Consider the following 27,111-nt stretch of genomic DNA (forward strand, 5'->3'; position numbering starts at 1 on the left):
TGGTTGTTAGGAGATAAAATAATTTTGGTATAACTTGTTTTTTCTCCTTTAATAAAGGGATAGGATGGGATCTGCACTGATGATTGAAACAGCAAGAAACCCCACATGTCCTAAGGTAAACTTAGAGTCTCTTAAATGTAATACCTAGTTTGATCTGAAGGTCTGGTGAAAGCACTTATCCGGAGGGCCCTTTTATTTTATTTTTAATTTTTTAAAATTTTTTTGAGATGGAATTTCACTCTTGGTGCCCAGACTGGAGTACAATGGTGCGATCTCGGCTCACTACAACCTCCGCCTCCTGGGTTCAATCGATTTTCCAGCCTCAACCTCCCAAATAGCTGGGATTACAGGCATGTGCCACCACATCTGGCTAATTTTTTTGTATTTTTAGTAGACAGGGTTTCTCTACATTGGTCAGGCTGGTCTTGAACTTCCCACCTCAGGTGATCCACCCGCCTTGGCCTCCCAAAGTGCTGAGATTACGGGTATGAGCCACTGTGCCCAGCTCTGAGGGCCTTTTTATTAAGGGATAATAGATTTTATTAATTCTTTATATATTGATCATTCCATGAAGAGATAGGATATCATCATTATACCTTTTCTAAATCCAGTAAAAGTGTAACAGAAGTAGAAGAACATGAAAGACGGACTGAAAATGAGGAAGAATTATTTTATCATAATTTAAAAAATCAAATCTAGTGATATAAGGAACATTGTGACATTTCTTACCTTAGCTTTCAAAGAGAAATTTTATATGCCTCTTAGACATAATGCAATCATGCATCACCTAATGATGGGGATACATTCTGAGAAGTGTCTCATTAGGTGATTTTGTCATTGTGCAAGTATTATAGAGTGTATTCAGATATACTTAAATGGTATAGCCTACTACACATGTAGGCTAAATGGCATAGCCTATAGTTCCTAGGCTACAAACCTGTACAGCAGGTGACCATACTGAATACTGTAGGCAGTTGTGACACAATGATGAGAATACTTTCATATTTCCAGATATGCAAATATCTAGATGGAAAATAATTATAGGAAAGATACAGCAAAAATACAGCATAGAAGCACCTTTACAGTCTTATGGAACCACTGTTGTATATGTGGTCCATCATTGACCAAAACATTGATATGCAGTGCATGACTATATTAGATTGTATTATTATACGAATTAAATCCTCATTAAAATTTAAATGTCACTTAGATGTGTCTCATTGTGGCTCTTCATTTATTTATTTGTTTGAAACCCGATGATCTGACTATTGCTTGATTTCTATTAATATTACTTGTTTAAGGAATAGAATTTATGTGCCTAGAAATTCCATGCAGCTTGTATTTATTCTCAGATAATAAGCTGTGACCATTTGTTTGAAAAATCAAACAAATGCATTTCCTTCTGTTGCTCTTTAACTATGGCATAGTCATACTTTGAGTCATTCTGCAATTCTTTTTTTTTTTTTTTTTGAGACGGAGTTTCGCTCTTGTTACCCCAGGTTGGAGTGCAATGGCGCAATCTCGGCTCACCGCAACCTCCGCCTCCTGGGTTCAGGCAATTCTCCTGCCTCAGCCTCCTGAGTAGCTGGGATTACAAGCACACGCCACCATGCCCAGCTAATTTTTTGTATTTTTAGTAGAGATGGGGTTTCACCATGTTGACCGGGATCGTCTCAATCTCTTGACCTCGTGATCCACCCGCCTCGGCCTCCCAAAGTGCTGGGATTACAGGCTGAGCCACCGCGCCCGGCCTGCAATTCTTAGTTATGCACCCACCGCTAGGCACTTTGGATTCATTTATGGCTAAATGCAGACATGGGGTTTACAGCTCTGTAGGGCAACATAGATATTAATGAAATAATGATGAAGATGAGATGTAGTTTCTCTGAAATACATAAGTGCTATGGAGCACAAAAGCAGTTCTCTGAAAGCAGGGGACATGATGGACAGCTACTCTAAGGAAGTGAGATTTGAGATGTCAATGTGAAGGCCACTGAGTAGGAGCATTCCTGGCTAAGGGAATGGCCTGCGCAGGAAGAGGTTTAGAGAATTCCAGGAAATGATAGAGTTCTTTTTTTTTTTTTTTTTTTTTGAGACGGAGTTTCGCTCTTGTTGCCCAGGCTGGAGTGCAATGGCGCGATCTCGGCTCACCGCAACCTCCGCCTCCTGGGTTCAGGCAATTCTCCTGCCTCAGCCTCCTGAGTAGCTGAGATTACAGGCACACGCCACCATGCCCAGCTAATTTTTAGTATTTTTAGTAGAGACGGGGTTTCACCATGTTGACCAGGATGGTCTCGATCTCTTGACCTCGTGATCCACCCGCCTCGGCCTCCCAAAGTGCTGGGATTACAGGCTTGAGCCACCGCGCCCGGCCTAATGATAGAGTTCTTAAAGACTAGTGCCTCAGAATCCAAGGGCCGCATGTGGAATGAGACTGGAGCAGTAGGCTGATTAGATCAGATGCAGGGCTTCAGAGGCTGTGATGAAGAGATGATTTCGCTGTTTTGGAGAGGACCCTAGGGTGCACTCTATGCCTCTTGCTTGTTCCCCTGTATATCCAAGACTCCTTGTTTGTTTGCTTGGTTTAAATCATGGAAGTTTCCAAATTTTAGTAAAAGTTAGGGGGAACTTTAGTCATCTTAAGAATTAAATTATCATGATAAATGGAGAGCCACTCATATGTTTTCTTAATCTAGCTATATTTATATACCAATTATAGAAAGACTCTGGATTTTAATGTATGGCCAACAACTATCCATTGTGGCCTAGAGAGAGACTTGGGATTTCTCACAGGAATTTAGTATGTGACCTTTGTTTATTAAATATCAAAACAATTGGCAGGACTTGGCACATGACACTAACTTTGGCCTCATCAATACCCGTCAGCCTCTTAAGTTTTTATTACAGATCATTAACAAAACAGCACATTTCATGTAAATTCAAACAACAGTGATAAAATTCGAGAACTGAGATGGTTGACATTATAGTTTTTTAAATAAACATTACCCAACTACCAGGTTTTAATAATTGTGACCTGAAAGCACTGATTTTATAGTGCTACATTTCACTTTTATTGAAGTCAGAATATTTTCAAAGAGCTTAGAAACAAAGACTAATTTGTAAATGATATTATGAAAATAGTGTACTTATCTTGAAGCAGTTTTCTTTTTGTTTGGGTGGCTGGGTTTTTTTTGTTTTTGAGACAGAGTCCCACTCTGTTACCCAGTCTGGGGTGCAGTGACGTGATCTCAGTTCACTCCAGTCTCCACCTCCTTGGTTCAAGCAATCCCCCTGCCTCAGCCTCTCAGGTAACTGGAAGGTGCCCGCCATCATGTCTGACTAATTTTATATTTTGAGTGGAGATGGGGTTTCACCATTTTGGGCAGGCTGCTCTTAACTCCTTACGTCAAGTAATCCAGTCTCCTCAATCTCCCAAAGTGCTGGGATTACAGGCGTGAGCCACTGCACGCAGTCTTTAAGCAGTTTTTATTCATTACTGCTGTTCTGTCAGTTATTACATAAAGGTCTAGAAATGTTTGCCTTTTTAAATACTTTTTTAATTAAATCGTGTGCTCAAATACATCTCTTTTCTTATTCTTTTATAATACATTTCTCAGAATTGCTTCAGTCTTTATTATTTCATAAAGCAATGCCTGTTTAAAAAGACCTGGTTAAAATGCCTGTTTAAAAATACCTTTTTTCAGCATTTTATTTGTGTTACACATTTATTTGACAGAGTTGTAGATTGTTCATTTATACTGCTAAATAGTATTTAGTTTTTACAGATCCCAAATATGTTACTGTTTATGATGGAATTGTTCACTTTTTCATTCACTAGGTAGCTGCTGTAAGTACCATAGTAAATAGAGGGATAACACCAAAAGCTTTTGTGTTCAGAAACTATGGTCATTTTCCTGGAATCAACTCTCATTATTTGGGAGGCTGTCAGTACAAAATGTGGCAGGCCATTAGAGCCTCATCTGCTGCTCCAGGCTACTTTGCAGAATATGCGTTGGGAAATGATCTTCATCAAGTAAGTTGACTTGTATGCTTTATCTTTTAACATTTTACATGATTAAAATAGCACTTATTAATGTCATTGATCTTCAGAAGGATCAACCTAGGAGACTTTCTTTTTTGTGTCTTTAAATGTCAAAAGAAGAACAATTTAGGTTATTTTTATTTGTTGTTTTTCTTAACAAGCACCGGACATGCAAACATATTTTAGGAAAGTTTTTGTTGTTTTATACAGTGTGATTCATAGCCCATTATGATAATTTTATGATGGAAAAGTGAGAATATATATGATTAGCTTTCAAAACTTGATAAAAATTAAAAACAAGGTACACTCCCTAAAAATGTGGAACCCAGTCTGTTTGACAGTTTGGGTGGACATATTTTGAAGAAGGGTGTATAGTAAAATAATGGTAAACAGTCATTAAGTTAGCTATGTGCTAGACACTTATTTAGTGCTGTACATGTATTATCTCATTTAATCCTTTATACCCTTTTAAATTCATGTTTAAATTATTTGTAAAGTTTAATATTATTTCTGGAAATTATTTTTATGTAAACTCATTTACTTAAGCTTTTCCAACGCTTTTTTTTTTTTTTTTTTGAGACGGAGTCTCGTTCTGCGGCCAGGCTTGAGTGCAGTCAGTGGCATCATCTGGGCTCACTGCAACCTCCACCTCCTAGGTTCAAGCAATTCTCCTGCCTCAGCCTCCTGAGTAGCTGGGACTACAGGCACACACCACCACACCCAGCTAATTTTTGTATTTTTAGTAGAGATGGGGTTTCACCATGTTGGCCTTGATGGTCTCAATCGCTTCACTTAATGATCTACCTGCCTCAGCCTCCCAAAGTGCTGGGATTATAGGCATGAGCCACCATGCCCGGCCAAGTTTTTCCAACTCTTTATGGAAATATTAATTCATAACTTACACTAAATGTGAATAAGCTTTAGAGCTGATATTTTGAAAGCATGTATTTTTATGTATACTTAATTTTTTATGTCATGTCTCATTTAAATGAGGAGAATCAGAGGAATCTTAACATTTTTCTCTAGTGCCTAAAGTATGTATATTCTCTCTATTTGGTATTCAGGTGTCTGTTGAGAGAAAATCTTAACCGTTCATGGGAATATTCAGATGGCATTCATAGATCTGGTCAGGCGCAGTGGCGCAAGGTCAGGCACAAGGTCAGGAGTTCAAGACCAGCCTCACCAACACGGTGAAAGCCCCTCTCTACTAAAAATACAAAAGGTAGCCAGGTGCGGTGGCACGCACCTGTTGTCCCAGCTACTCAGGAGGCTGAGGCAAGAGAATCGCTTGAACCCGGGAGGCGGAGGTTGCAGTGAGCCGAGACTACACCACTGCACTCCAGCCTGGGCAATAGAGTGAGACTCTGTCAAAAAAAAGAACCAAAAACTCTTGCATAGATCTGTATAAACAACATGTCGACAATATAAACTTCAACACTTTCTAATGAATCATGTAAATGTAAATGTCAGTGTTATAACTGAAAGATTTTATAAAAATTTTGTCTCACTTTGATAAAATAGCTTATGTGTATTTTAAAATGTTATGGTCAGCTATTCCCATTTTCTTTTTAATCTTTCTAAAAGTAATATAACATTTGTAGCTAAGAGATTAAAATAGGATTCCTTTGTTTTTGGAGTCAGTTCAAACCATTTCTTACTTTGCAGAATCAGTCATTGTTGAATTATGTAAGGCACTTCCCCTTCTTGCCATTCTTATCTTTCTTCCACCCCCTCAGGGCAGAAAGTACTGGCTGCTGAGTTTCTGATATTGATTTCAGGACTTACTGGTCAAAATAAAATTTTTATTTTAATATGTAGCTTACTATTTTTATCAGTGGATTTCCCCCTCTTCTTATGGTACCATGTCATAAATTGAGAAATAATTTAGACAGTGTATTTAAAATATAATAGGATTTCTAAGTTATAATCTTAATATAGTTGTGCTATAAACTTGCAGTTATGCCAATTTATGAAAGTCTCAAATATTAAGTACATTTGGGGATCATATGTTTCCACACCTCAAAAGAAGTTATTTCATTTGCTCTTTATTCTTTTTTTTTTTTTTTTTTTTGAGACAGTGTTTCGCTCTTATTACCCAGGCTGGAATGCAATGGCATGATCTTGGCTCACGGCAACCTCCGCCTCCTGGGTTCAGGCAGTTCCCCTGCCTCAGCCTCCTGAGTAGCTGGGATTACAGGCATGCGCCACATGTCCAGCTAATGTTTTGTATTTTTAGTAGAGACAGGGTTTCACCATGTTGACCAGGATGGTCTCGATCTCTTGACCTCGTGATCCACCTGCCTCGGCCTCCCAAAGTGCTGGGATTACAGGCTTAAGCCACCGCGCCCGGCTCTTTATTCTTTATCTAAGAGGAAGTAGTTCCAAAGTTTAATTCAGTCCTGTTGAATATATATGCCAAACCGAAATAATTCAGTGGTTCTTTTTCCATTTCAGATAGATTAGTGATACTTCTGTTCATGCTGAGACATTTTTCTATTGATGACCATAATCTTTTAGCTTATTTTGAGCCACAGATTAAAATAACTTAAGGTTATTTGAATAAATAAATGTTATTTACATAGATTTTTATGTAAGTCATATAGCCACATGGGTAAAAAATGTACCTTCATATAAATCACTAAGCTTCAGAAAAATTGGTACATTTAATTAATAAAAATATTCAATTGGAATCTGGAGCCCAAGAAACCTATTTAAGGAAATATTTTTCTTACTGTATATTCCCTTCTTCCAAGACTTGAAGAAGAAATGGGATATTTTTCCCTTCAAATGACAACTTAAAAGATTGATGGAAGTAATTTAAGGTGTGAATAATCTTGATTCCTTAAACAAAGAAAACATTCAAGCAAAGTCCTACTTCTTTCTAACCTTCAGAAGTTTTGCCAAGTTTAAAATATGGTACTTAGTAGACCCTCTCATCTTAAATCTTTTAATAATTATATTCAATTATTACCAGTCTCATTTTGAAAATCCTTTTTAACTGTCACATCTGACATATATTTTAATGTAGTTACTTTTTATCCATTGTAGTAGAGGTTAATTAATATTCTATTTGAGCAATTATTGAAAGTAGTGATCTAATTAAGAGTTACGAGTAGGTTTAATGGGGAGATTTCATTTGCTTTTGACTATATAAAGAAGAAGATTATTACAACATTTATAAGGTTCATTACAAGTCCTGGAAAATTATAAAGTGAGAAGAATTATTTTTGAGTAGCTCCCAATCTCTCCCCATATGCCCAAGTACATAGAATATGTACATGGAAGTACTACTTTTTACACACAATTATTCCATCCCTCTTTCCATCTCCACCTTCAAAATTAAATTGTTCATTCCTGTCTTTGGAGAAAGAATCTGATAAATTAGTTTACACTAAAGGTTTTGATGACCAATTCTAATATACATATTATTTCTCCCAGGCTTTATTTACATCATACAAGTTTATGTTCAGAACTTAGGGTATATAAACATAAATTATGAAATTTATTTAAACATTCTAGGTGGAGAGTGTTTTTAGCATAAAGAGCCTTCTCAACACCTGCCAAATAATTCCTATACCAAGCCACAGTTAATACTTTTCATTATAACTGGACAGAAATGTAGTGAGTGCTTACTCAGTGCTAAGCACTGTGCTAGCAGGGAAAATAAAAAGATCTTTAACCATAGTTGTCATATTGTTTGTGCTTCCGGAATCATGCCCTCAAATAGTTCAGACAAAAGGATATAAACCCAGTTCTAGAATGAGGTGACAAATTTAATAATAAACATATGTACAGGATTAAGAAGTAGTAGAGAGGTGACTGATTGTGTCAGCTTAGCAAAGAAGTTGCCATCTGACTTGATGTATAAAAAATGGGTCATTGATTAGGAATAGAAAATGGGATGAGGAAAGGAAAATGGGGACTGATTCCTCAATGGTTACAGAGATGGGTGATAAAAATGTTTCAGAAATAGAGTGTAGTATCTAGATACAGTGGCTTATGCCTGTAATCCCAGCACTTTGGGAGGCTGAGGCTGGAGGATCGCTTGAGCTCAAGAGTTCAAGACCAGCCTGCTGCAACATAGTGAAACTCTGTCTCCAACAAAACAAAATTAGCTGGATGTGGTAGTCCACACCTGTAGACCCAGCTACTCTGGAGGCTGAGGTGTGAAGATCTCCTTGAGCCCAGGAGTTGAAGGTTACAGTGAGTTGATCGTGCCACTGCTATCCAGCCAGGACAACAGAGTGAGACTCTGTCTCAAAAAAAAAAAAGTGGATAGTGGTAATGGTCACAAAACATTGTGAATATAATTAAAGCCACTTCATTGAACCCTTAAAAATCATTTAAGTGATCAATTTTGTGTTACATTTAATTTGCCATAATAAAAAGCAAATTTTAAAAGAAACAAGGAATGAAAGTGAGAAGCTAAGATAATAAAAAGGCATTGGGCCGGGCGCGGTGGCTCAAGCCTGTAATCCCAGCACTTTGGGAGGCCGAGGCGGGTGGATCATGAGGTCGAGAGATCGAGACCATCCTGGTCAACATGGTGAAACCCCGTCTCTACTAAAAATACAAAAAAAAAAAAAATTAGCTGGGCATGGTGGCGCATGCCTGTAATCCCAGCTACTTAGGAGGCTGAGGCAGGAGAATTGCCTGAGCCCAGGAGGCGGAGGTTGCGGTGAGCCGAGATCGCGCCATTGCACTCCAGCCTGGGTAACAAGAGCGAAACTCCGTCTCAAAAAAAAAAAAAAAAAAAAAAAAAAAGGCATTGCACACAGTTACTTTCTGATAAGTGCTCTGACAGGATTTGAAATGATTAAATATACATTAAAAGCAATAAAAAGTATGTGTAAATTTTAGGCTATTAAACACATGTACAGTATACTGCAGTTCAAATGCAATCTGTGTTCCTCTAAGAGATAGTAAGTTAATTAATCAATCATTTATCAAGTCGATTTTACTTTGGCAATTGGAAGTATGCCTGGCACATGCCATCTATAAAAAATAATTGTAAATATGAATACTTGAATGAATGAAAAGGCTATAGGAACTACCATGGACATAACATTAGCCCAATGACGTACTGATAAAATAGGCATCTGACAAGAGTAGGCTAACTATAAGGAGAGCTTAAGAGATGGTATGCCTTACCACTAGATTAGAGTGATCCCAGAAACCTTAATTGCTGTACTTTTTTGATAAAAAGTGAGTAAAGTTTAAGGAACAGAAATTTACTTTGAAAAATGGCTAGCAAAACTAAAGGAAACCTGGCAGTTGTTTGATTTGGGATTGATTTTGTAGTTATCGTTTCTTGCTAAAATTTGTTTGCCTCTTCATCTTTCCTTCTTTTTTTTTTTTTATTGTCTTTTCCGATTATCCTTATGTCGCCTTTTATATAATGAAAATGTATTTCATCTAAAATACCTACTTGATTAGAAGTTATACAGGGTATGACAAGTATAGAATTTAAGATTTAAATGGTTAGTGAAAAAAGAAGTTTTCTGTTGAATTAAAAATTAAATGTTACCTCTATCATGGGATAGTTATTCTAACGATCTGTTAATTGAAAACAAAGGAAAAAGTTGAAAGGATTAAATTAAAATTTGTACACGGGTAAGTCTTTTAGGAAATAGCTTAATTATTACCACCTTCATTTAAGGACTCTAAGTAGATTTTTACAAAGTTAAGCAATACAAATATAAATACCTATCCAATTATGACTTCCAACAAATGTGTAAAGATAGCTAAATCTAAAAATAGTTTTTTCAACAGGTGAATGGATAAACTGTGGTACAGTCAAATAATGAAATAATAGCATTAAAAAGGAATGAATTACAGACATTCACATAGGCATAGATGAATCTCAGAAGCATTCTTCTAAAGGAAAGAAACAGACCCAAAAAACTTACACTGTATGATTTCATTTATTTTGATAACAAAGTTCAATATGTGACCTTGAAGAGTAGTTAGATGAATAGACTTTTGAAGTCAAGAAGATTGAGAAACTGAGATTCCAGGGTGTTGTAAAGATGTTGAAGTCACATGGGGTAATAAAAAGACAAGATAGAAAGCAAGTCTGTAAACCAGATGTCTTAATTTGTTGAGTGTTAAAGAGATTGGATACTGATCCGTAGCAATAGTAATCAGGAGATGGTGGCATAACTGAATAGCAGAGCCTTCACAAAGCACGAATCCAAGTGAATTGGAACTGATGGTCTAGAAGAAATACTCAAGAACGATAAGACACCACTCTTCCTCCCCCAACTACCTGGGACATGGTATCAGGGAAAAGCCACGTTTCTGTTAAGTCAGAGAGGAAGAGAGCACTTCCAAAAGAGAGATTGCAATGGAGTTTTAACTATGGAACAGTTCCATAGAGTGCAGTGGAAGAGTTTCGGACATGGGGGAAGAGCGGAGGCAGAGAAACACAGAGAATCGAATGCCATCATGGGTATGAAAGCACAGTGGAGTTTAGAGTGAGATGTGAACTTAGCCCCCATTGGTTATTTAAGGAAAAGGAGCTGAGTGGCCAGAAAAAATTTTCCCACTCTCCATGGTAATCAGTTCTATCAGATACAGTCTCTGTTTACCTGTTTCAAACTCAGGACACAAGAATAGCAGTCCCTAAAACTGCAGTCACTACAGGCTTTTTGGCCTGGCACAGTAGACAGAGGGTCATTTAAGTTTTTAACAAATGAACTGAAGCAATCTACTTCATATCAGACAAGGCCTACTTCTCACAGTCTCACTATAATGCAGGATGATGTTTAGTTTAGGATTCTGTTCATTAATAGTCTCTGCCGTGGCACTTTGACTTAAGGAGTGATAAGCATTTAACTACGTTACTAAGATGTACACTGAACATTCAGTCTATTTAATCCATGACAGGTCTAAGCATAACACGTGTGTGCTGATCTTTCCTTTGTTCCTGATACATATTATTACCCTCTTCCTGAGCCAAGACAAGGGAGAGAGGTTTCACTGTTCTTAGGACAGCTACTACTAGTCAGGTGGCAAACCACGTAAATCTCCCCATCCTCCTCCCCCATCCCTGACTTGGGTCATCCACAGACCAGCTTTCCGTAATCTTTCGATTTCAGAGACTATACCAACTCAGACATACCTAAGCCATAAAGAGACATTTATGGAAAGAACCAAAGACCTGAAATATGGTGGGTTTACAAGTAAATGTATCCCTTTTGACAAGAGATGTCTTTGAAAAGGGTAGCCTTTTCTCATGTAAGTCATGGTGTAGAAACATAAGACACATTATTTCAAAGAGATGTAGTTAGAGAGTGCTGGAGATTAGCAACTCAGTGAAGGAAAGATTGGGCTGGAAGTGGCAACAAACTATCTATGCTAAAATGGAGAATAGAGCAAGCAATAAAAAGATAAGGCAAAGTGCTTTTCTTAATGTCAACACAGCCCCATGCATCCCAGTTATCTCAAGGGTAGCACAAAGCTACACATTGGTGATAAATGACATTTGCCACAGTAAAGGTACATTTGCCTCAGACTGGCTGTTCTGTTACTAAAGAGCCAATTAACTTTCTCTGGGAAGTGTTGTTAGTATTTAGGAACATTTCTGTGTATTAGCTGCCTCCTAATGTGATCTTATTGAACCAACCAGAGTATTACTTGAGATATAGGTTTTTGAGAAAGTTGTTTTGTAATGCCAGAAATGAAGAGTTATAATCTGTGGTTTGCAAAATACTATCATTCCCCCTAAAATAACTGAGCATAAATTTGTGAAAAGATGAGGAGTGTGATTCACATTCCATGAGAAATTTAGTAACAGTAATATACTTCATTAGTAAGGCAAAATCCTACATATGATGTTTTTAATGGGACCTTCAAGCCAGAGCATTAATGGCGGGGTAGAAGATTTTATACAAAGAAAACTACTTGGGAGAATCAATTATATTCCTATATACAAGCAAAGAATAATTGGGAATCAAAACTTTAACAAAAAGCCCTACAGTTTACAATCCAAATAAATTAAATGCTTAGATATAAATCTAACAAAACAGAGAGAATCTGCATGTTGAAAACAAAAGATGAAAGAAATAGAAGACCTAATAAATGGGAAGGCATCATGGTTGAAAAATGCTACATGGTAAAGATGGGAGATATTCCTGAAGTGATTTAGAAATATAATGCAATGCCCATGAAAACTCCAGTAGGATTTTTAAAAATTATACTATCAGATTCTAAAATTTATATGGAAGGGCAGAGGACTCAGAGTAGTTTAGACAATTATTATTTATTTATTTAGGGACAGAGTCTCACTCTGTCACTCAGGCTGGAGTGCAGTGGCACAATATCAGGTCACTGCAACCTCCTCCACCTTCCAGGTTCAGGCCATTCTCGTGCCTCAGCCTCTTGAGTAGATGGGACTACAGGTGCGCGCCTCCATGCCCAGCTAATTTTTTGTATTTTTAGTAGTGACGAAGTTTCACCATGTTGGCCAGGCTGGTCTTGAACTGGGCTCAGGTGATCTGCCTGCCTCAGCCTCCCAAAGTGCCAGGATTACAGACGTGGGCCACTGCACATGGCCTAAACAATTTTAAAAGAATAAAAAGTTTCAAGGAATCACAGTACCCAATTTAAAAACTTAACTCTAAATAGCCTTGGCTACTCTACCAGTGTGGTATTTGCATAAAGATAGATACATAGATAAATGTAATTAAATAGCAAGTTTGGAAATAGATCCATACGTGTAAGGCCATGTGATCTTTGACAAAGATACAAAAGCAGTTCAATGCAGAAAGGATAGTCTTTTCAGCAAAAATTGAGTTGAAACCATTGGTCATCTTTCTCTCTCTCTCTCTTTTCCCCTAATCCTCCGCCACACACCCAAACACACATACCCCAGAAACCATGACCTAAACCTCACACATTATACAAAGATAATTTATGATGGATCGTAGTTCTTAATTTAAAACAAAACTATGAAACTTTTAGAATAAAAACTTGGATTAGGTGAAGACTTTTAACAGTTATACTGAAGTGACCTGGGTTAGGTGAAGACTTTTAACAATTATACTGAAATCATCATCCATGAAATTTAAAAATTGATGAATTGGACTTCATCAAAATTAAAAATTTAGCTCTGCAAATATACTGCCAAGAGGATGAGGAGACAAGCGACATACAGGAAGAAGATATTTGCAACTCCACATATCCAACAAAGGAGTTATATCTAGAATATGTAAGAAAAAGTTTAACAATATGAGCTAAAGACTTGAACAGACACTTGAGCGGGGCTAAAGGGATAGCAAATGAGGATGTGAAAAGACGTCCAGCATCATTAGGCATTGGGGAATCGCAAATTAAAACAATGATGAAATGCCACCACGTATCTATCTATCTATCTATCTATCTATCTATCTATCTATCTATCTATCTCTATAATAAATACAGACAGTAGCAAGTGTTACTATAATAAGACGCAGAGCAACTGAAACTTTTAGACATTGATGGTGGGAATGCAAAATGGACAACCACTTTGAAAATGTTTCGGCAGTTTCTTATAAAGTTAAACGCATACTTGCCATATGATCCAACAGTTGCACTTGTGAGTATTTACTCTAGAGAAATGAAAAATTATGTACATGCAAAACCCTGTACTCACATGTTTGTAGCAGCTTCTTTATTTGTGACAGTCAAAATGCTGGAAGTAACCCAGAGGTCCTACAGTGGATGAATGGATGAACCGTGTGGTACATCCATATAATCCGCAGTAAAAAGGAACAAACTGTTGGTACATGCAACACTTGGATTAGTCTCAATGACATGCTCAGAAAGAGAAGGCAGTTTCAAGAAGTCCCATACTGTATTATTAGATTTCGTATGACCTCCTTAAAAAATCAAAACCACAGTAGTAGGAAACCGATCAGTGGTTGTCAAGAGTTAGGGGTGGGAGGAGGGGTGCCTACAAAGAGATAGCATGAGAAAGTTTCGGGGGGTGATGAAACTATTCTGTATCTTGATTGTGGTAATATTTACACAAATCTATATGCATTAAAGTTCATAGCGCTGCATACCAAAAAAGTTAATTTTACTGTATAATCTGAAAAATTACTTTACAGTGAAATGAGCTGCTTTACTAGCTTGTATGCACCATATTACTGAACATGTTTAAGAATTCTGTCAGCCGGGCGCGGTGGCTCAAGCCTGTAATCCCAGCACTTTGGGAGGCTGAGGCGGGTGGATCACGAGGTCAAGAGATCGAGACCATCCAGGTCAACATGGTGAAACCCCGTCTCTACTAAAATACAAAAAATTAGCTGGGCATGGTGGCGCGTGCCTGTAATCCCAGCTACTCAGGAGGCTGAGGCAGGAGAATTGCCTGAACCCAGGAGGCGGAGGTTGCGGTGAGCCGAGATCGCGCCATTGCACTCCAGCCTGGGTAACGAGCGAAACTCCGTCTCAAAAAAAAAAAAAAAAAAAAAAAAAAAGAATTCTGTCAAAAACTGTTTAAGGCTCTATGTGGGAGATTGAACTAAGTTAATTCCAAGGTCTGTTAACAATTCTCAGCAGTAATAGTGCTGATTCCAAGGAAGATGCCAAGCATCAGTGACATAAAAAATCATTCAAGTTGGCTGGGCATGGTGGCTTACACCTGTTAATCCCAGGACTTTGGAAGGCCAAGGCGGGCGAATCACAAAGTCAGGAGTTTGAGACCAGCCTGGCCAACATGGTGAAACTCTGCTTCTACTAAAAATACAAAAAATTAGCTGGGCGTAGTGGCAGGTGCCAGTAATCCTAGCTACTGGGGAGCCTGAGGCAGGAGAATCGCTTGAACCCAGGAGGCAGAGGTTACAGTGAGCCAAGATCGTGCCACTTGTACTTCTGCCCAGGGGACAGAGTGAGACTCCCATCTCAAAAAAAGAAAAAAAAAATTCATTCAAGTTTATTCAGGTTGTTTACCACTGAAGAAATGCCTTTCCCTGTACTCAACAGTTAACTGCCATGGATGGGAGCTGAACAGGAAAAAGAGGCTGAGCAGTCACTTAAACCATTTTAAATCAGATTTGTTTTTCTAGATTTTATTTGGTTTGTTTTGGTTTGGTTTGATTTTGAGACAAAGTCTTGCTCTGTCGCCCAGGCTAGAGTGCAGTGGTGTGATCTCTACTCACTGCAGCCTTGACCTCCTGGGCTCAAGCAATTCTCTCACCTCAGTCTCCTGAGTAGCTGGGATTACAGGTATGTATACTATGCCTGGCTAATTTAGTTTTTTGTAGAGGTCTCTCTATGTTGCTGAGACTGGTCCTGAACTCCTGGACTCGAGCGATTCTCCTGCCTTGGCCTCCCAAAGTTCTGGGATTATAGGTATGAGCCACTGTGCTCAGTATATTTTTATAGATTTTAAATACAATATAATATTTATGATGTAATAGTCTTTTAATACAGTTCTGCAATACGTTTTATTATAGTTTGACCATAATTTTATCTACTTTCCTCTACTACATTTTTATAGTGCTCTATCAGCATGTTTTATTAATACCTTTGTTTCCTTTTGAATTCTTCCAAATAGTATTGATTACTGATAAATAGAAATATAAAGATTTGTCTATGTTACTTACATTTTATCTGCAGTATAATGAATGTGATCCCTTGAAAGTGTGTTGTTAATGGAATTTCTGCTAACTTAGAATTATTTGGTTATATTTGACTTGTGAGAGAAGAACTAATTTTAAATGTGGTAGAACCACAGTTCTTTCCTGTTGGGCTTTAAGTAGAACCTGTGTTAACCACTAAAGATAACGTGTTTTTGAAAAGTAATTCTGTTCATTTCGATATTTTTGAGCAAAATTTGCAAAGCAATTCAAGAAGAAGTTCAAAGAACTTTTATAATAGGAAAGGAAAGCTTAATAAGAAGTTTCCTTAGGAGGCCAATGAGTCTTCACATGACGTTTTTTGCAGCTGCAGTCTATAAAAGAAATGCACTTTAAAGGAACTTAATGGTTTTAAATAATTTATTTAGCTTATTGCATAGTTCAGCTTTCCCTGTGAGTCAGTTTTAAGAGTTTCTTTTTTTAACTTGTATTTTGCAGGATGGAGGTTTGCTTCTGAATAACCCTTCAGCATTAGCTATGCATGAGTGTAAATGCCTTTGGCCAGATGTACCATTAGAGTGCATAGTATCCTTGGGCACTGGACGTTATGAGAGTGATGTGAGAAACACGGTGACACACACAAGCCTGAAAACCAAACTTTCTAATGTTATCAACAGTGCTACAGATACAGAAGGTCAGTCTGTTCGCTGCTTTAAAATACTTCACCTTGTAGCATTCTAGCAGTTTTTTTGGCGGCATATGTTGATCCTAACTGCTAAGGCCTGTGATATGTCTGTATTGTGGGTTTAGAAAATCCCTGGGTGCAAACATTTTGTTGTTTCCTGTTCTCACTTGTTTCTTGTTAGGTGACTCTAGAACAGAGACTGTTTTCCGTTTGGGAGCTAGTGCTACCTTTGCCTACTTACAGTTGGAGAAGTGCCCTGAAGCTATATAACACAACATTTTGGTTGGATACTGTAGCCAGTTAACAAAGGGAAAAGCAACAAAAGGAGTCAGATTGGTTCAATCATATACATGATAGCATATATATTAGAGTAAATGGCATTCGATTATTTAATATTGTGAAGGCAGACTGGAATGAGAATGTGTTCTTGCTTCTACTCTTGTTGCCCCTATAGTTTAACCTTCATACAAAGGCCAAAGTGATCCTTTTAAAATACAAATTAGGCTGGGCACAGTGCTCATGCCAGTAATCTCAGCACTTACTGAGGTTGAAGTGAGTGGATCACTTGAGGTCAGGAGTTTGAGACCAGCCTGACCAATGTGGTGAAACTCTCTCTTTACTAAAAATGCAAAAAATTAGCCAGACATGGTGGTGTGCACCTGTAATCCCAGCTCCTTGGGTGTCTGAGGCAAGAGAATCACTTGAGCCCTGGGGGCAGAGGTTGCAGTGAGCCGAGATCATGCCACTATACTCCAGCCTGGGCGACAGAGCAAGACTCTGTCTCCAAAAAATAATAATAATAATAATGCAAATTCAATTATGTCTGTCTCCTTCTCAAAACCCTCTTTCAAATGTGTCCCTTCTCTAAAGTGTGTTCAACCACCCTTTAATTCTTGCTGTTCACCAAACTTGCTAAGAAACCTCCTGCCTCAGGATCTTTGTAGTTGCTGTACTCTATCTCTCTCGAAGGCTATTTCCCTAGATAGGCGCTTGACTTCCATTCACGTCTCTGTTCAAATGTCAGTGGTTCCTCAGACCTTTCCTGCTTTTTTATCTTACTAATCATCTCACTGTAATCTCTTAGCCTGCTTCTTTTTCTCTCTTTCTCTTACAGAATTTATCTCATTATAATTATCTATTACATATTCGATTGTTTGCTTCTTATCCTTCTATCCCACAAGATTACAAGGCAAGAATTTATCCAGTTTACTTTGACTTATCCAGTTTGCTATGAACTCCAATGCCTGGCATATAGTAGACATTCAGTGAGCGTATTTTGAATTTCTGGTTTGGGCCTTGAGGTAGGGGTGTGAGTGTATGTGTGTGAGTGTGTGTGTGTATGTGTGTGTATGTATTCTCAGAAACAAGGTCTCACTTTATTGCCCAGGCTGGAATGCAGTGACAATTATAGGTCACTGCACCCTCAACTTCATGGGCTCAAGCAGCCCTTCCACCTTTGCCTCCTGAGTAGCTGGGACTGCAGGTAACAGGTGCATGGCACTGCACCCAGCTAATTTTTTAGACATTTTTTTTTGTAGAGATGGGGTCTCTCCTTGTGTTGCCCAGGCTGTTCTTGAACTCCTGACTTGAAGTGATCCTCCTGCCTTAGCCTCCCAAAGTGCTAGGATGCTAGGATTACTAGCATGGGCCACTGTGCCTTGCCTGGCCTTGCCTTGAGGTTTAGATTTCCTCATTTTACTATTTTGTTTTTAGTTATTGGATAAAATGTTTTAATGTAAAAAAATTACTACTACTTAACAGCCTCTTGTATTTGAATCTCATTCTTTTCAAATCTGCATATTATTGACCAAGTCATTAACATAAGTGAGAATCTTAAACTCCCCACTAAGGACTTTTATTCATTGAATAATAACTCAAGAAAAGCTCATATGATAGATTTTTTTCACTATCTGACATTTTGTTACCAGATCAATAAAATACTCTTCCTCCCCCTAGCTTTACTGAGGTCGGGCTGACATAAAAATTGTATATATTTAAGTTATACAACACAGTGTTTTATTATAAGTATACCTTGTGTAATGAGTCCCATAATCCAGCTAATAAGCGTCTGTCACCTGACATAGTTACTGTTTTGTGTGTGCATGGTAAGAACACTTAAGATTTACTCCCTTAGCAAATTTCAAATAAACAATATGTAATATGTGGTAATGAACTATAGTTACCATGCTGAACTTCAGATCTCTAGTAGGTAGTCATAAGTGAAAATCTATATCCTTTGACCAGCATCTTCAAATTTCCCCCACTCCACCAGTGTCTGGCAACCACCACTCTACTCTCTTTCTTTTTTAGTTCAACTATTAGATTCCACGTGTAAGTGTTATCATTAGCACACTGGTTAGGCAGAGAAAAAAAAAAAGAAAAACATTTAAGAAAGTGTTATCATGCACTATTCATTTTCCTGTGTCTGGCCTATTTCTCTTAGCAGAATACCTTCCTAGTTCATCCATGTTGTTGCAAATGGCAGGATTTCCTTCTTAAGGCAGAATAAGATTCTTGTGTGTGTGTATATACTGTAATTTATTTATCCATTCATTCATCCATGGACACAGGTTGTTTTCATATCTGGCTACTGTGAATAATGCTGTAGTGAACATGGGTGTGCAGCTTTTCCTTCAAGATAATGATTTCATTTCCTTCGGATATATACCCGGAGTGGGATTGCTGGATCATATGGTAGTTCTCTTCTTAATTTTTTGAGGAAACTCCACACTGTTTTCCATAGTAGCTGTACCAATTTACATTCCCATAAACAGTTTACAAGGGTTTCCTTTTCCCCACTTCCCTTGCCAACACCTATTTTCTCTTGTCTTTTTTATAACTGCCAACCTCACAGGTGTGAGGTGAGATCTCATTGTGGTTTTGATTCACAATTCCCTGATGGCTTAATAAAATACCCTTACTGTAAGCCATTTGCTGAGACAAGAGGCTTTAGTCAGGCAGTCTCATAAGAATTAAGTCTGTACTTTGTGCAAACCGTGTAATGGGCTCATTTGGAATCATCAAGAAACATGAAATGTTGACTCAGTGTACCTTCACTCTAGTTAATGAGACAAATGAGTGAAAATTCAATAAATTTATTTAGCTTTGAAAAAGATACAAGAATTGTATTGAAACCTGTACTTACTAATAGTAAATTGCTGTTAGTCTACAAAAATAATTTCATATGGTTTAATCTGTGGTGAATTGCTAAATAAATGGTAAATCATTGTAAGTTGACTAAGACTATGAATTAAGAGGAATGAGAAAAGTTGATTGGTATAGATAGCTTATGACATAAAGTAGACTTGATATGGGTCTTAGAGAATATATAGGGCTTGGATATTTTAAAAGACAGTTAAGACTTCCTGTTCTGGACATCATAAAACATTAGGGACCAGATATTTCCTCTTACCTTAAACAACTAGGAAAATAGACAGAAAAATGGTTTTCAGACATTAGATAATAGGTAGCATAGGACCGTGATATCTGAAAGGAGAATGAATCAGGTCATCACTATTATTGTCCAGCTTGCTGCCTGAAAAGAGTTTCTATACTATAGCAGGGAGGGGGGCACCAGAAACGTAAGGCAGTTTGTAGTTCAAGGAGGCCAAGGAAACTAAAATTTATGTGCTAAATACTACAGAAGAGGCAACTTCACACAGTGTACTCTAGAGTTATGCACAGGAATCTCCTCCAGTACTCATCTGTGCCTGCATGTGAGGAAACTACCCAAGGTGGGGGAAAGAACCCCCAGTAAGAATTAGACAGAATAAGCTCCTTCAGGGCCCAGAATAGCTTGGATTTCCATCAACTTGATTAGAAAGACTTTGTTTATACATGGGATATGCAGTAGACTCCTCTAGTGGGAGGATGTCATTATTGTCTCAGTAATGGCCTCAGAGTAGCTCTAGACTAAAGATGGCTTTGGATCCATCCTAACAAATTTTAAAAGAAGTCTTCAAAAAATTCAAGTGGAGTTCAATTAACAACATCAATTGTTGGAATAAAATCCAACAATATTTAAAAGAATACAACAAATTCCAGCACACAAATCTGTAAAACTCACAGTGTCTGGCATTCAGTAAAAAAATATCTAGGTAGGGCTGGGCACATTGGCTCACACCTGTAATCCCAGCACTTTGAGGGGCTGAGGCAGATGGATCACAAGATCAAGAGATTGAGACCATCCTGGCCAAGATGGTGAAAACCTGTCTCTATTAAAAATACAAAAATTAGCTGGGTGTGGTAGTAGGTACCTGTAGTCTCTGCTACTTGGGATGCTGAGGCAGGAGAATTGCTTGAACCCAGGAGGCCGAGGTTGCAGTGAACCGAGATCACGCCACCACACTCCAGCTTGGCCGTAGAGCAAGACTCAGTCTCTAAACAAATAAATAAATAAACCAGCTCTACAAAGAAGCTAGAAAAGACAGCTCTTAACCAAGAGAAAACTCAGTCAGTTGGAACAGATCTTAAAATGAGATGGATGGGAGGATCCAAGATGGCTGAATATAAACAGCTCCGGAGTACAGTTCCCAGCAAGAACAATGCAGAGGGTGAGTGCCCACTGCATTTCCAAACAAATTTTCACTGCCCACAGACCAGGAGATTCCTGGCCAAAAAGCACCACGAGTTTTCAGCATGGCAGCTTCAACCAGTCCCAGGTTGGCACACAGAAACTCACACAAATCTGGACAGTCGTTTCAACTGGCACCTGGAATGCCTGGGATACAGAGCTGCCCATTCACCTGAGAGGGGGCAGAGACAGGGAGCCAGGCAATCTGGCTCAGTGGGTACCACCCCCACAAAACAAGCAATCTGAAACACTCTGGATTGAGAGTTTCACAGCACGTGCAGCTGGACACAGGACAGTCTAGCTCAGTGGGGGAAGGGCGATTACCACTACCAAGGCAGTCTGCCACTACTGAGGCAGTTCACACAGCAGCTGGGCAGAGCCTGTGGCAGCTCAGCAGTGCCTCTGCTGGCAGACCATTACTAGACAACTCTGTGCAGGGCAGGACATCTATGAAAAGAGGCAGCAGTACAATAGGAACGTATAAATAAAGTCAGCCTTCCTAGGACAGAGCACCTGGGAAAAGAGGCAGTTATGAGTTCTGCTGCAGAGACTTAAAAGTACCTATCCAGCAGCTCTGCACAGAACAGCGGAGCTGCCAGCACAGCACTTGAGCTCCTCTAAGAGACAGATTGTCTCCTCCAGCAACTCTCCGACCCCTGTATACCCTAAGAGAAACCTCATAAAGGAGAGCTGAGGCCGACATCTGGCAGGTACCCTTCTGGGACGAAGATAACAGAACAAGAAACCAGCAGTAACCCTTACTGTTCTGCAGCCCCCGTGGGTGATCCCCAGGCAAGCAGAGTCTGGAGTGGACCACCAGCAGTCCTGCAGCAGAGGGGCCTGACTGTTAGAAGGAAAACTAAGAAGCCAAAATAAATAACTTCATCAACAAAAAGGACATCCACGCAGAGACCCCATCCAAAAGTCACCAACTACAAAGACCACAGGTAGAGAAAGCCACTAAGATGGGAAGAAACCAGTGCAAAAAGAATAAAACCATCCAAATCCAGAATGTGCCTCCTCCTCCAAGGGATCACAACCCTCACCAGCAAGGGAACAAGGCTGCGTGGAGAATGAGTCTGATGAATTGACAGAAACAGGCTTCAGAAAGTGGGTAATAACAAACTTCTCAGAGCTAAAAGCACATGGTGCTAACCCAATGCAAAGAAACTAAGAACCTAGAAGAAAGGTTAGATGAGATGCTAACTAGAAGAAACAGCTTAGAGAAGAATATAAACAACTTGATGGAATTCAAAAACACAGTGCAAGAACTTCACAAAGCATACACAAGTTTCAATACCCAGGTCGACCAAGCAGAAGAAAGGATATCAGAAATTGAGGATCAACTCAATGAAATAAAATGAGAAGGCAAGATTAGAGAAGAAGAGTGAAAAGAAATGAACAAAGCCTCCAAGAAATATGGGATTACATGAAAAGACCTAATCTACGTTTGATAGGTGTACCTGAATGTGATGGAGAGAATGAATCCAAGCTGGAAAACATTCGTCAGGGTATTATCCAGGAGAACTTCCCCAACCTAGCAAGGCAGGCCAGTATTTAAGTCCAGGAAATACAGAGAACACCACAAAGATACTCCTCAAGAAGAGCGACCCCAAGGCACATAATCGTCAGATTCACCAGGGTTGAAATGAAGGAAAAATTGCTAAGAGCAGCCAGAGAGAAAGGTCAGGTTACCCACAAAGGGAAACCCATCAGACTCATGGTGGATCTCTCTGCAGAAACCCTACAAGCCAGAAGAGAGTGGGGGCCAATATTCTGCATCCTTAAAGAAAAGAACTTTCAACCTAGAATTTCATATCCAGCCAAACTAAGCTTCATAAGTGAAGGAGAAAGAAAATCCTTTATGGACAGGAAATTGCTGAGAGATTTTGTCACCGCCAGGCCTGCCTTATAAGAGCTCCTGAAAGAAGCACTAAACAAGGAAAGGAACAACCAGACCAGCCACTCCAAAAATGTACCAAATGGTAAAGACCATTGACACAATGAAAAAAAATGTGTCAACTAATCAGCAAAACATCCAGCTAGCATCAAAATGTCAGGATCAAATTCATACCTAATAATATTAAACTTAAATTAAATGGGCTAAATGCCCCATTCAAAAGATACAGACTGGCAAATTGGATAAAAAGTCAAGACCCATTGGTGTGCTGTGTTCAGGAAACCCATCTTACATGCAAGGACACACATAGGCTCAAAATAAAGGGATGGAGGAAGATTTGTCAAGCAAATGGAGAGAAAAAAAACAAAACAAAACAGGAGTTGCAATCCTAGTCTCTGATGAAATGGACTTTAAACCAGCAAAGATCAAAAGAGACAAGGGCATTACCTAATGGTTAAAGGATCAGTGCATCAAGAAGAGCTAATGATCCTAGATACATACACACCCAATACAGGAGCACCCAGGTACGTAAAGCAAGTTCTTAAAGACCTACAGAGAGACTTAGAGTCCCATACAATAATAGTGGAAGACGTTAACACTCCCTGTCAATATTAAATCAATGAGACAAAATTAGCAAGAATATCCAGGACTTCAACTCAGATCTGGACCAAGCGGCCCTTACAGACATCTACAGAAATCTCCAGCCCAAATCCACAGAATACATTCCTCTCAGCACCCATTGCACCTACTCTAAAATTGACCACATAATTGGAATTAAATCACTACTCAGCAAATGCAAAAGAATGGACATTATAACAAACAGTCTCTCAGACCACAGGGCAATCAATTTAGGACTCAGAATTAAGACACAACTCAGAACTGCACAGCTGCATGGAAACTTAACAACTGGCTCCTGAATGTCAACTGGATAAACAATGAAATGAAGGCAGAAATAAAGATGTTCTTTGAAACCAATGAGAATGAAGTCACAACGTACCAGAATCTCTGGGACACATTTAAAGCAGTGTCTAGAGGGAAATTTATAGCAGTAAATGCCCACAGGAGAAGTGAGGAAAGATTTAAAATTGACACTCTATCATCAAAATGGAAAGAGCTAGAGGAACAAGATCAAAAAAACTCAAAAGCTAGCTGAAGACAAGAAATAACTAAGATCAGAACAGAACTGAAGGAGATCAAGATGCAAAAAAACCCTTCAAAAACATCAATAAATCCAGGAACTGGTTTTATTGAAAAGATCAACAAAATAGATTGCTAGCCAGATTAATAAAACAGAAAAGAGAGAAGAATCAAATAGATGCAATAAAAAACAATAAAGGGGATATCACCACTGATTCCACAGAAATACAAACTGCAGTCAGAGATTACTACAAACAACTCTAAACATAAACCAGTACACCTGGAAGAAATGGATAAATTCCTGGACACTTGTACCCGCCCAAGCCTAAACCAGGAAGAAGTTCAAACGCTGAATAGACCAATAATAAGGGCTGAAGTTGAGGCAGCAGTTAAGCCTACCAACCAAAAGAAGTCCAGGTCCAGATGGGTTCACAGCCGAATTCTACCAGACATACAAAGGGGAGCTGGTACCATTCCTTCTGAAACTATTCCAAACAATACAAAAAGAGAATCCTTCCTAAATCATTTTATGAGACCAACATCATCCTGATACCAAAACCTGGCAGAGACTCAACAAGAAAAGAAAACTTCAGGCCAATATCCATGATGAACATAGATGCAAAAATTTTCAATAAAATACTGGCAAACCGATTGCAACAGCACATCAAAAAGCATATCCATCACAATCAAGTAGTCTTTATTCCAGGGATGCAAGGCTGGTTAAATATACACAAGTCTTTAAATGTAATTCACCACATAAACAGAACCAAAGACAAAAACCACATGATTATCTCAATAGATGCAGAGAAGGCCTTCAACAAAAGTCAACAGCCTTTAATGCTAAAAACTCTCAATAAACTAGGTATCAAAGGAACATAAAACAATAAAAACTGTTTACTACAAACCTACAGCCAGTATCATACTGAATGGGCAAAAACTGGAAGCATTCCCTTTGAAATCTGGCACTAGACAAGGATGCCCTCTTTCACCACTCCCATTCTATATACTATTGGAAGTTCTAGCCAGAGCAATTAAGCAAGAAATAAAAATAAAGGGTATTCATTTAGGAAAAGAGGAAGTCAAATTGTCTTTATTTGCAGATGACATGATTGTATATTTAGAAGACCCTATCATCTGAGCCATATAAGCAACTTCAGCAAAATCTCAGGATACAGAATCAATGTGCAGAAATCACAGGCATTTCTATACACCAATAACAGACTAACAGAGAGCCAAATCCTGAGCAAACTCCCATTCACAATTGCTACAAAGAGAATAAAATACCTAGGAATACAACTAACAAAGGATGTAAATGACCTCTTCGAGGAGAACTACAAACCACTGCCCAAGGAAATAAGACAGGAAACAAACAGATGGAGAAACATTCCATGCTCATGGTTAGGAAGAGTCAATATCATGAAAATGGTCATACTGCCTAAAGTAATAGATTCAACGCTATCCCCATCAAGCTACCAGTGATCTTCTTCACAGAAGTGGGAAGAACCACCTTAAATTTCATATGGAACCAAAAGACAGCCCACATAGCCAAGACAATCCTAAGCAAAAAGAACAAAGCCAGAGGCATCATGTTACCTGATTTCAAACTATACTACAAGGCAACAGTAATCAAAACAGCATGGTACTAGTACCAGAACAGAGATATAGACTAATGGAACAGAACAGAGGCCTTGGAGGCAACACCACACATCTACAACCATCTGATCTTTGACAAACTTCACAAAAACAAGTAATGGGGAAAGGATTCCATCTGATCTTTGACAAACTTCACAAAAACAAGTAATGGGGAAAGGATTCCCTGTTTAATAAATGGTGTTGGGAAAACTGGCTAGCAGTGTGCAGAAAGCAGAAACTGGACCCCTTACTGACGCCTTACACTAAAATTAACTCCAGATGGGTTAAAGACTTAAACATAAGACCTAACACCATAAAAACCTTAGAAGAAAACTTATGTAAAACCATTCAGGACATAGGCATAGGCAAGGACTTCATGACTAAAACACCAAAAGCCTTGGCAACAAAAGCCAAAACAGACAAATGGGACCTAATTAAACTCTAGAGTTTCTGTACAGCAAATGAAACAATCATTAGAGTGAACCAGCAACCAACAGAATGGGAAAAAGTTTTTGCAATCTACCTATCTGACAAAGGGCTAATATCCAGAATCTACAAAGAAGTAAAACAGATTTACAAGAAAAAAAAAACAAACAAACCCATCCAAAAGTGGGTGAAGGACATGAACAGACACTTTTCAAAAGAAGACATATATGAGGCCAACAAACATATGAAAAAATGCTCATCATCACTGGTCATTAGAGAAATGAAAATCAAAACTACATGGAGATACCACTTATTACCAGTTAGAATGGCAATCATTAAAATATCTGGAGACAACAGATGCTGGAGAGGATGTGGTGAAAAAGGAACGCTTTTACACTGTTGGTGGGAGTGTAAACTGGTTCAACCATTGTGGAAGACAGTGTGGCGCTTCCTCAAGGAACTAGAAATAGAAACTCCATTTGACCCAGCAATCCCATTACTGGGTATATACCCAAAGGATTATAAATCATTGTGTTATAAAGACACATGCACACATATGTTCATAGTGGCACCGTTTACAAAAGCAAAGACCCGGGGACCAACCTAAATGCCCATTGACGATAGACTGGACAAGGAAAATGTGGCACATATACCCCATGGAATACTATGCAGCCATAAAAAATGATTAGTTTTTGTCCTTTGTAGGGACGTGGATGAACCTAGAAAACATAATTCTCAGCAAACTGATACAAGAACAGAAAATCAAACATTGCATGTTCTTACTCATAGGTGGGTGTTGAACAATGAAAACACATAGACACAGGTAGGGGAGCATCACACACTGGGGTCTGTTGGGCTGGGGGCAAAGGAGGGACAGCGGGGGGGTGGGATAACATGGGGAGAAATGCCAGATGTAGGTGACGGGGGGATGGAGGCAGCAAGCCTAATCGCCATGTGTGTACTCGTGCAACAATCCTGCATGATCTGCACATGTACCCCAGAACTTAAAGTACAATTTAAAAAATGAGCCGGGCGCGGTGGCTCAAGCCTGTAATCCCAGCACTTTGGGAGGCCGAGGCAGGTGGATCACGAGGTCAAGAGATCGAGACCATCCTGGTCAACATGGTGAAACTCTGTCTCTACTAAAAATACAAA

General features: G+C 38.8%; 1 protein-coding gene across 3 annotated transcripts in view; it reads left to right on the forward strand.

The window, feature by feature from the left end:
* Positions 1-27,111, forward strand: part of PNPLA8 (patatin like domain 8, phospholipase A2) — a 55,660-nt gene that overhangs the window by 23,730 nt on the left and 4,819 nt on the right. The window contains exons 6-9 of one of the 3 annotated variants that reach the window (XM_074379223.1): positions 58-115; positions 3,839-4,033; positions 16,102-16,297; positions 17,403-26,779. In XM_074379223.1, the coding sequence (XP_074235324.1) occupies positions 58-115; positions 3,839-4,033; positions 16,102-16,297; positions 17,403-17,419 (466 nt within the window). In that variant the 3' untranslated portion in view covers positions 17,420-26,779. Of the gene's footprint in view, positions 1-57; positions 116-3,838; positions 4,034-16,101; positions 16,298-17,402; positions 26,780-27,111 lie in introns of those variants that run through there. The other 2 variants (XM_039472658.2, XM_074379224.1) reach the window with 2 other exon arrangements.

This window comes from Saimiri boliviensis, chromosome 10 (assembly GCF_048565385.1).
Source record: "Saimiri boliviensis isolate mSaiBol1 chromosome 10, mSaiBol1.pri, whole genome shotgun sequence".
Lineage (NCBI taxonomy): Eukaryota > Metazoa > Chordata > Mammalia > Primates > Cebidae > Saimiri > Saimiri boliviensis.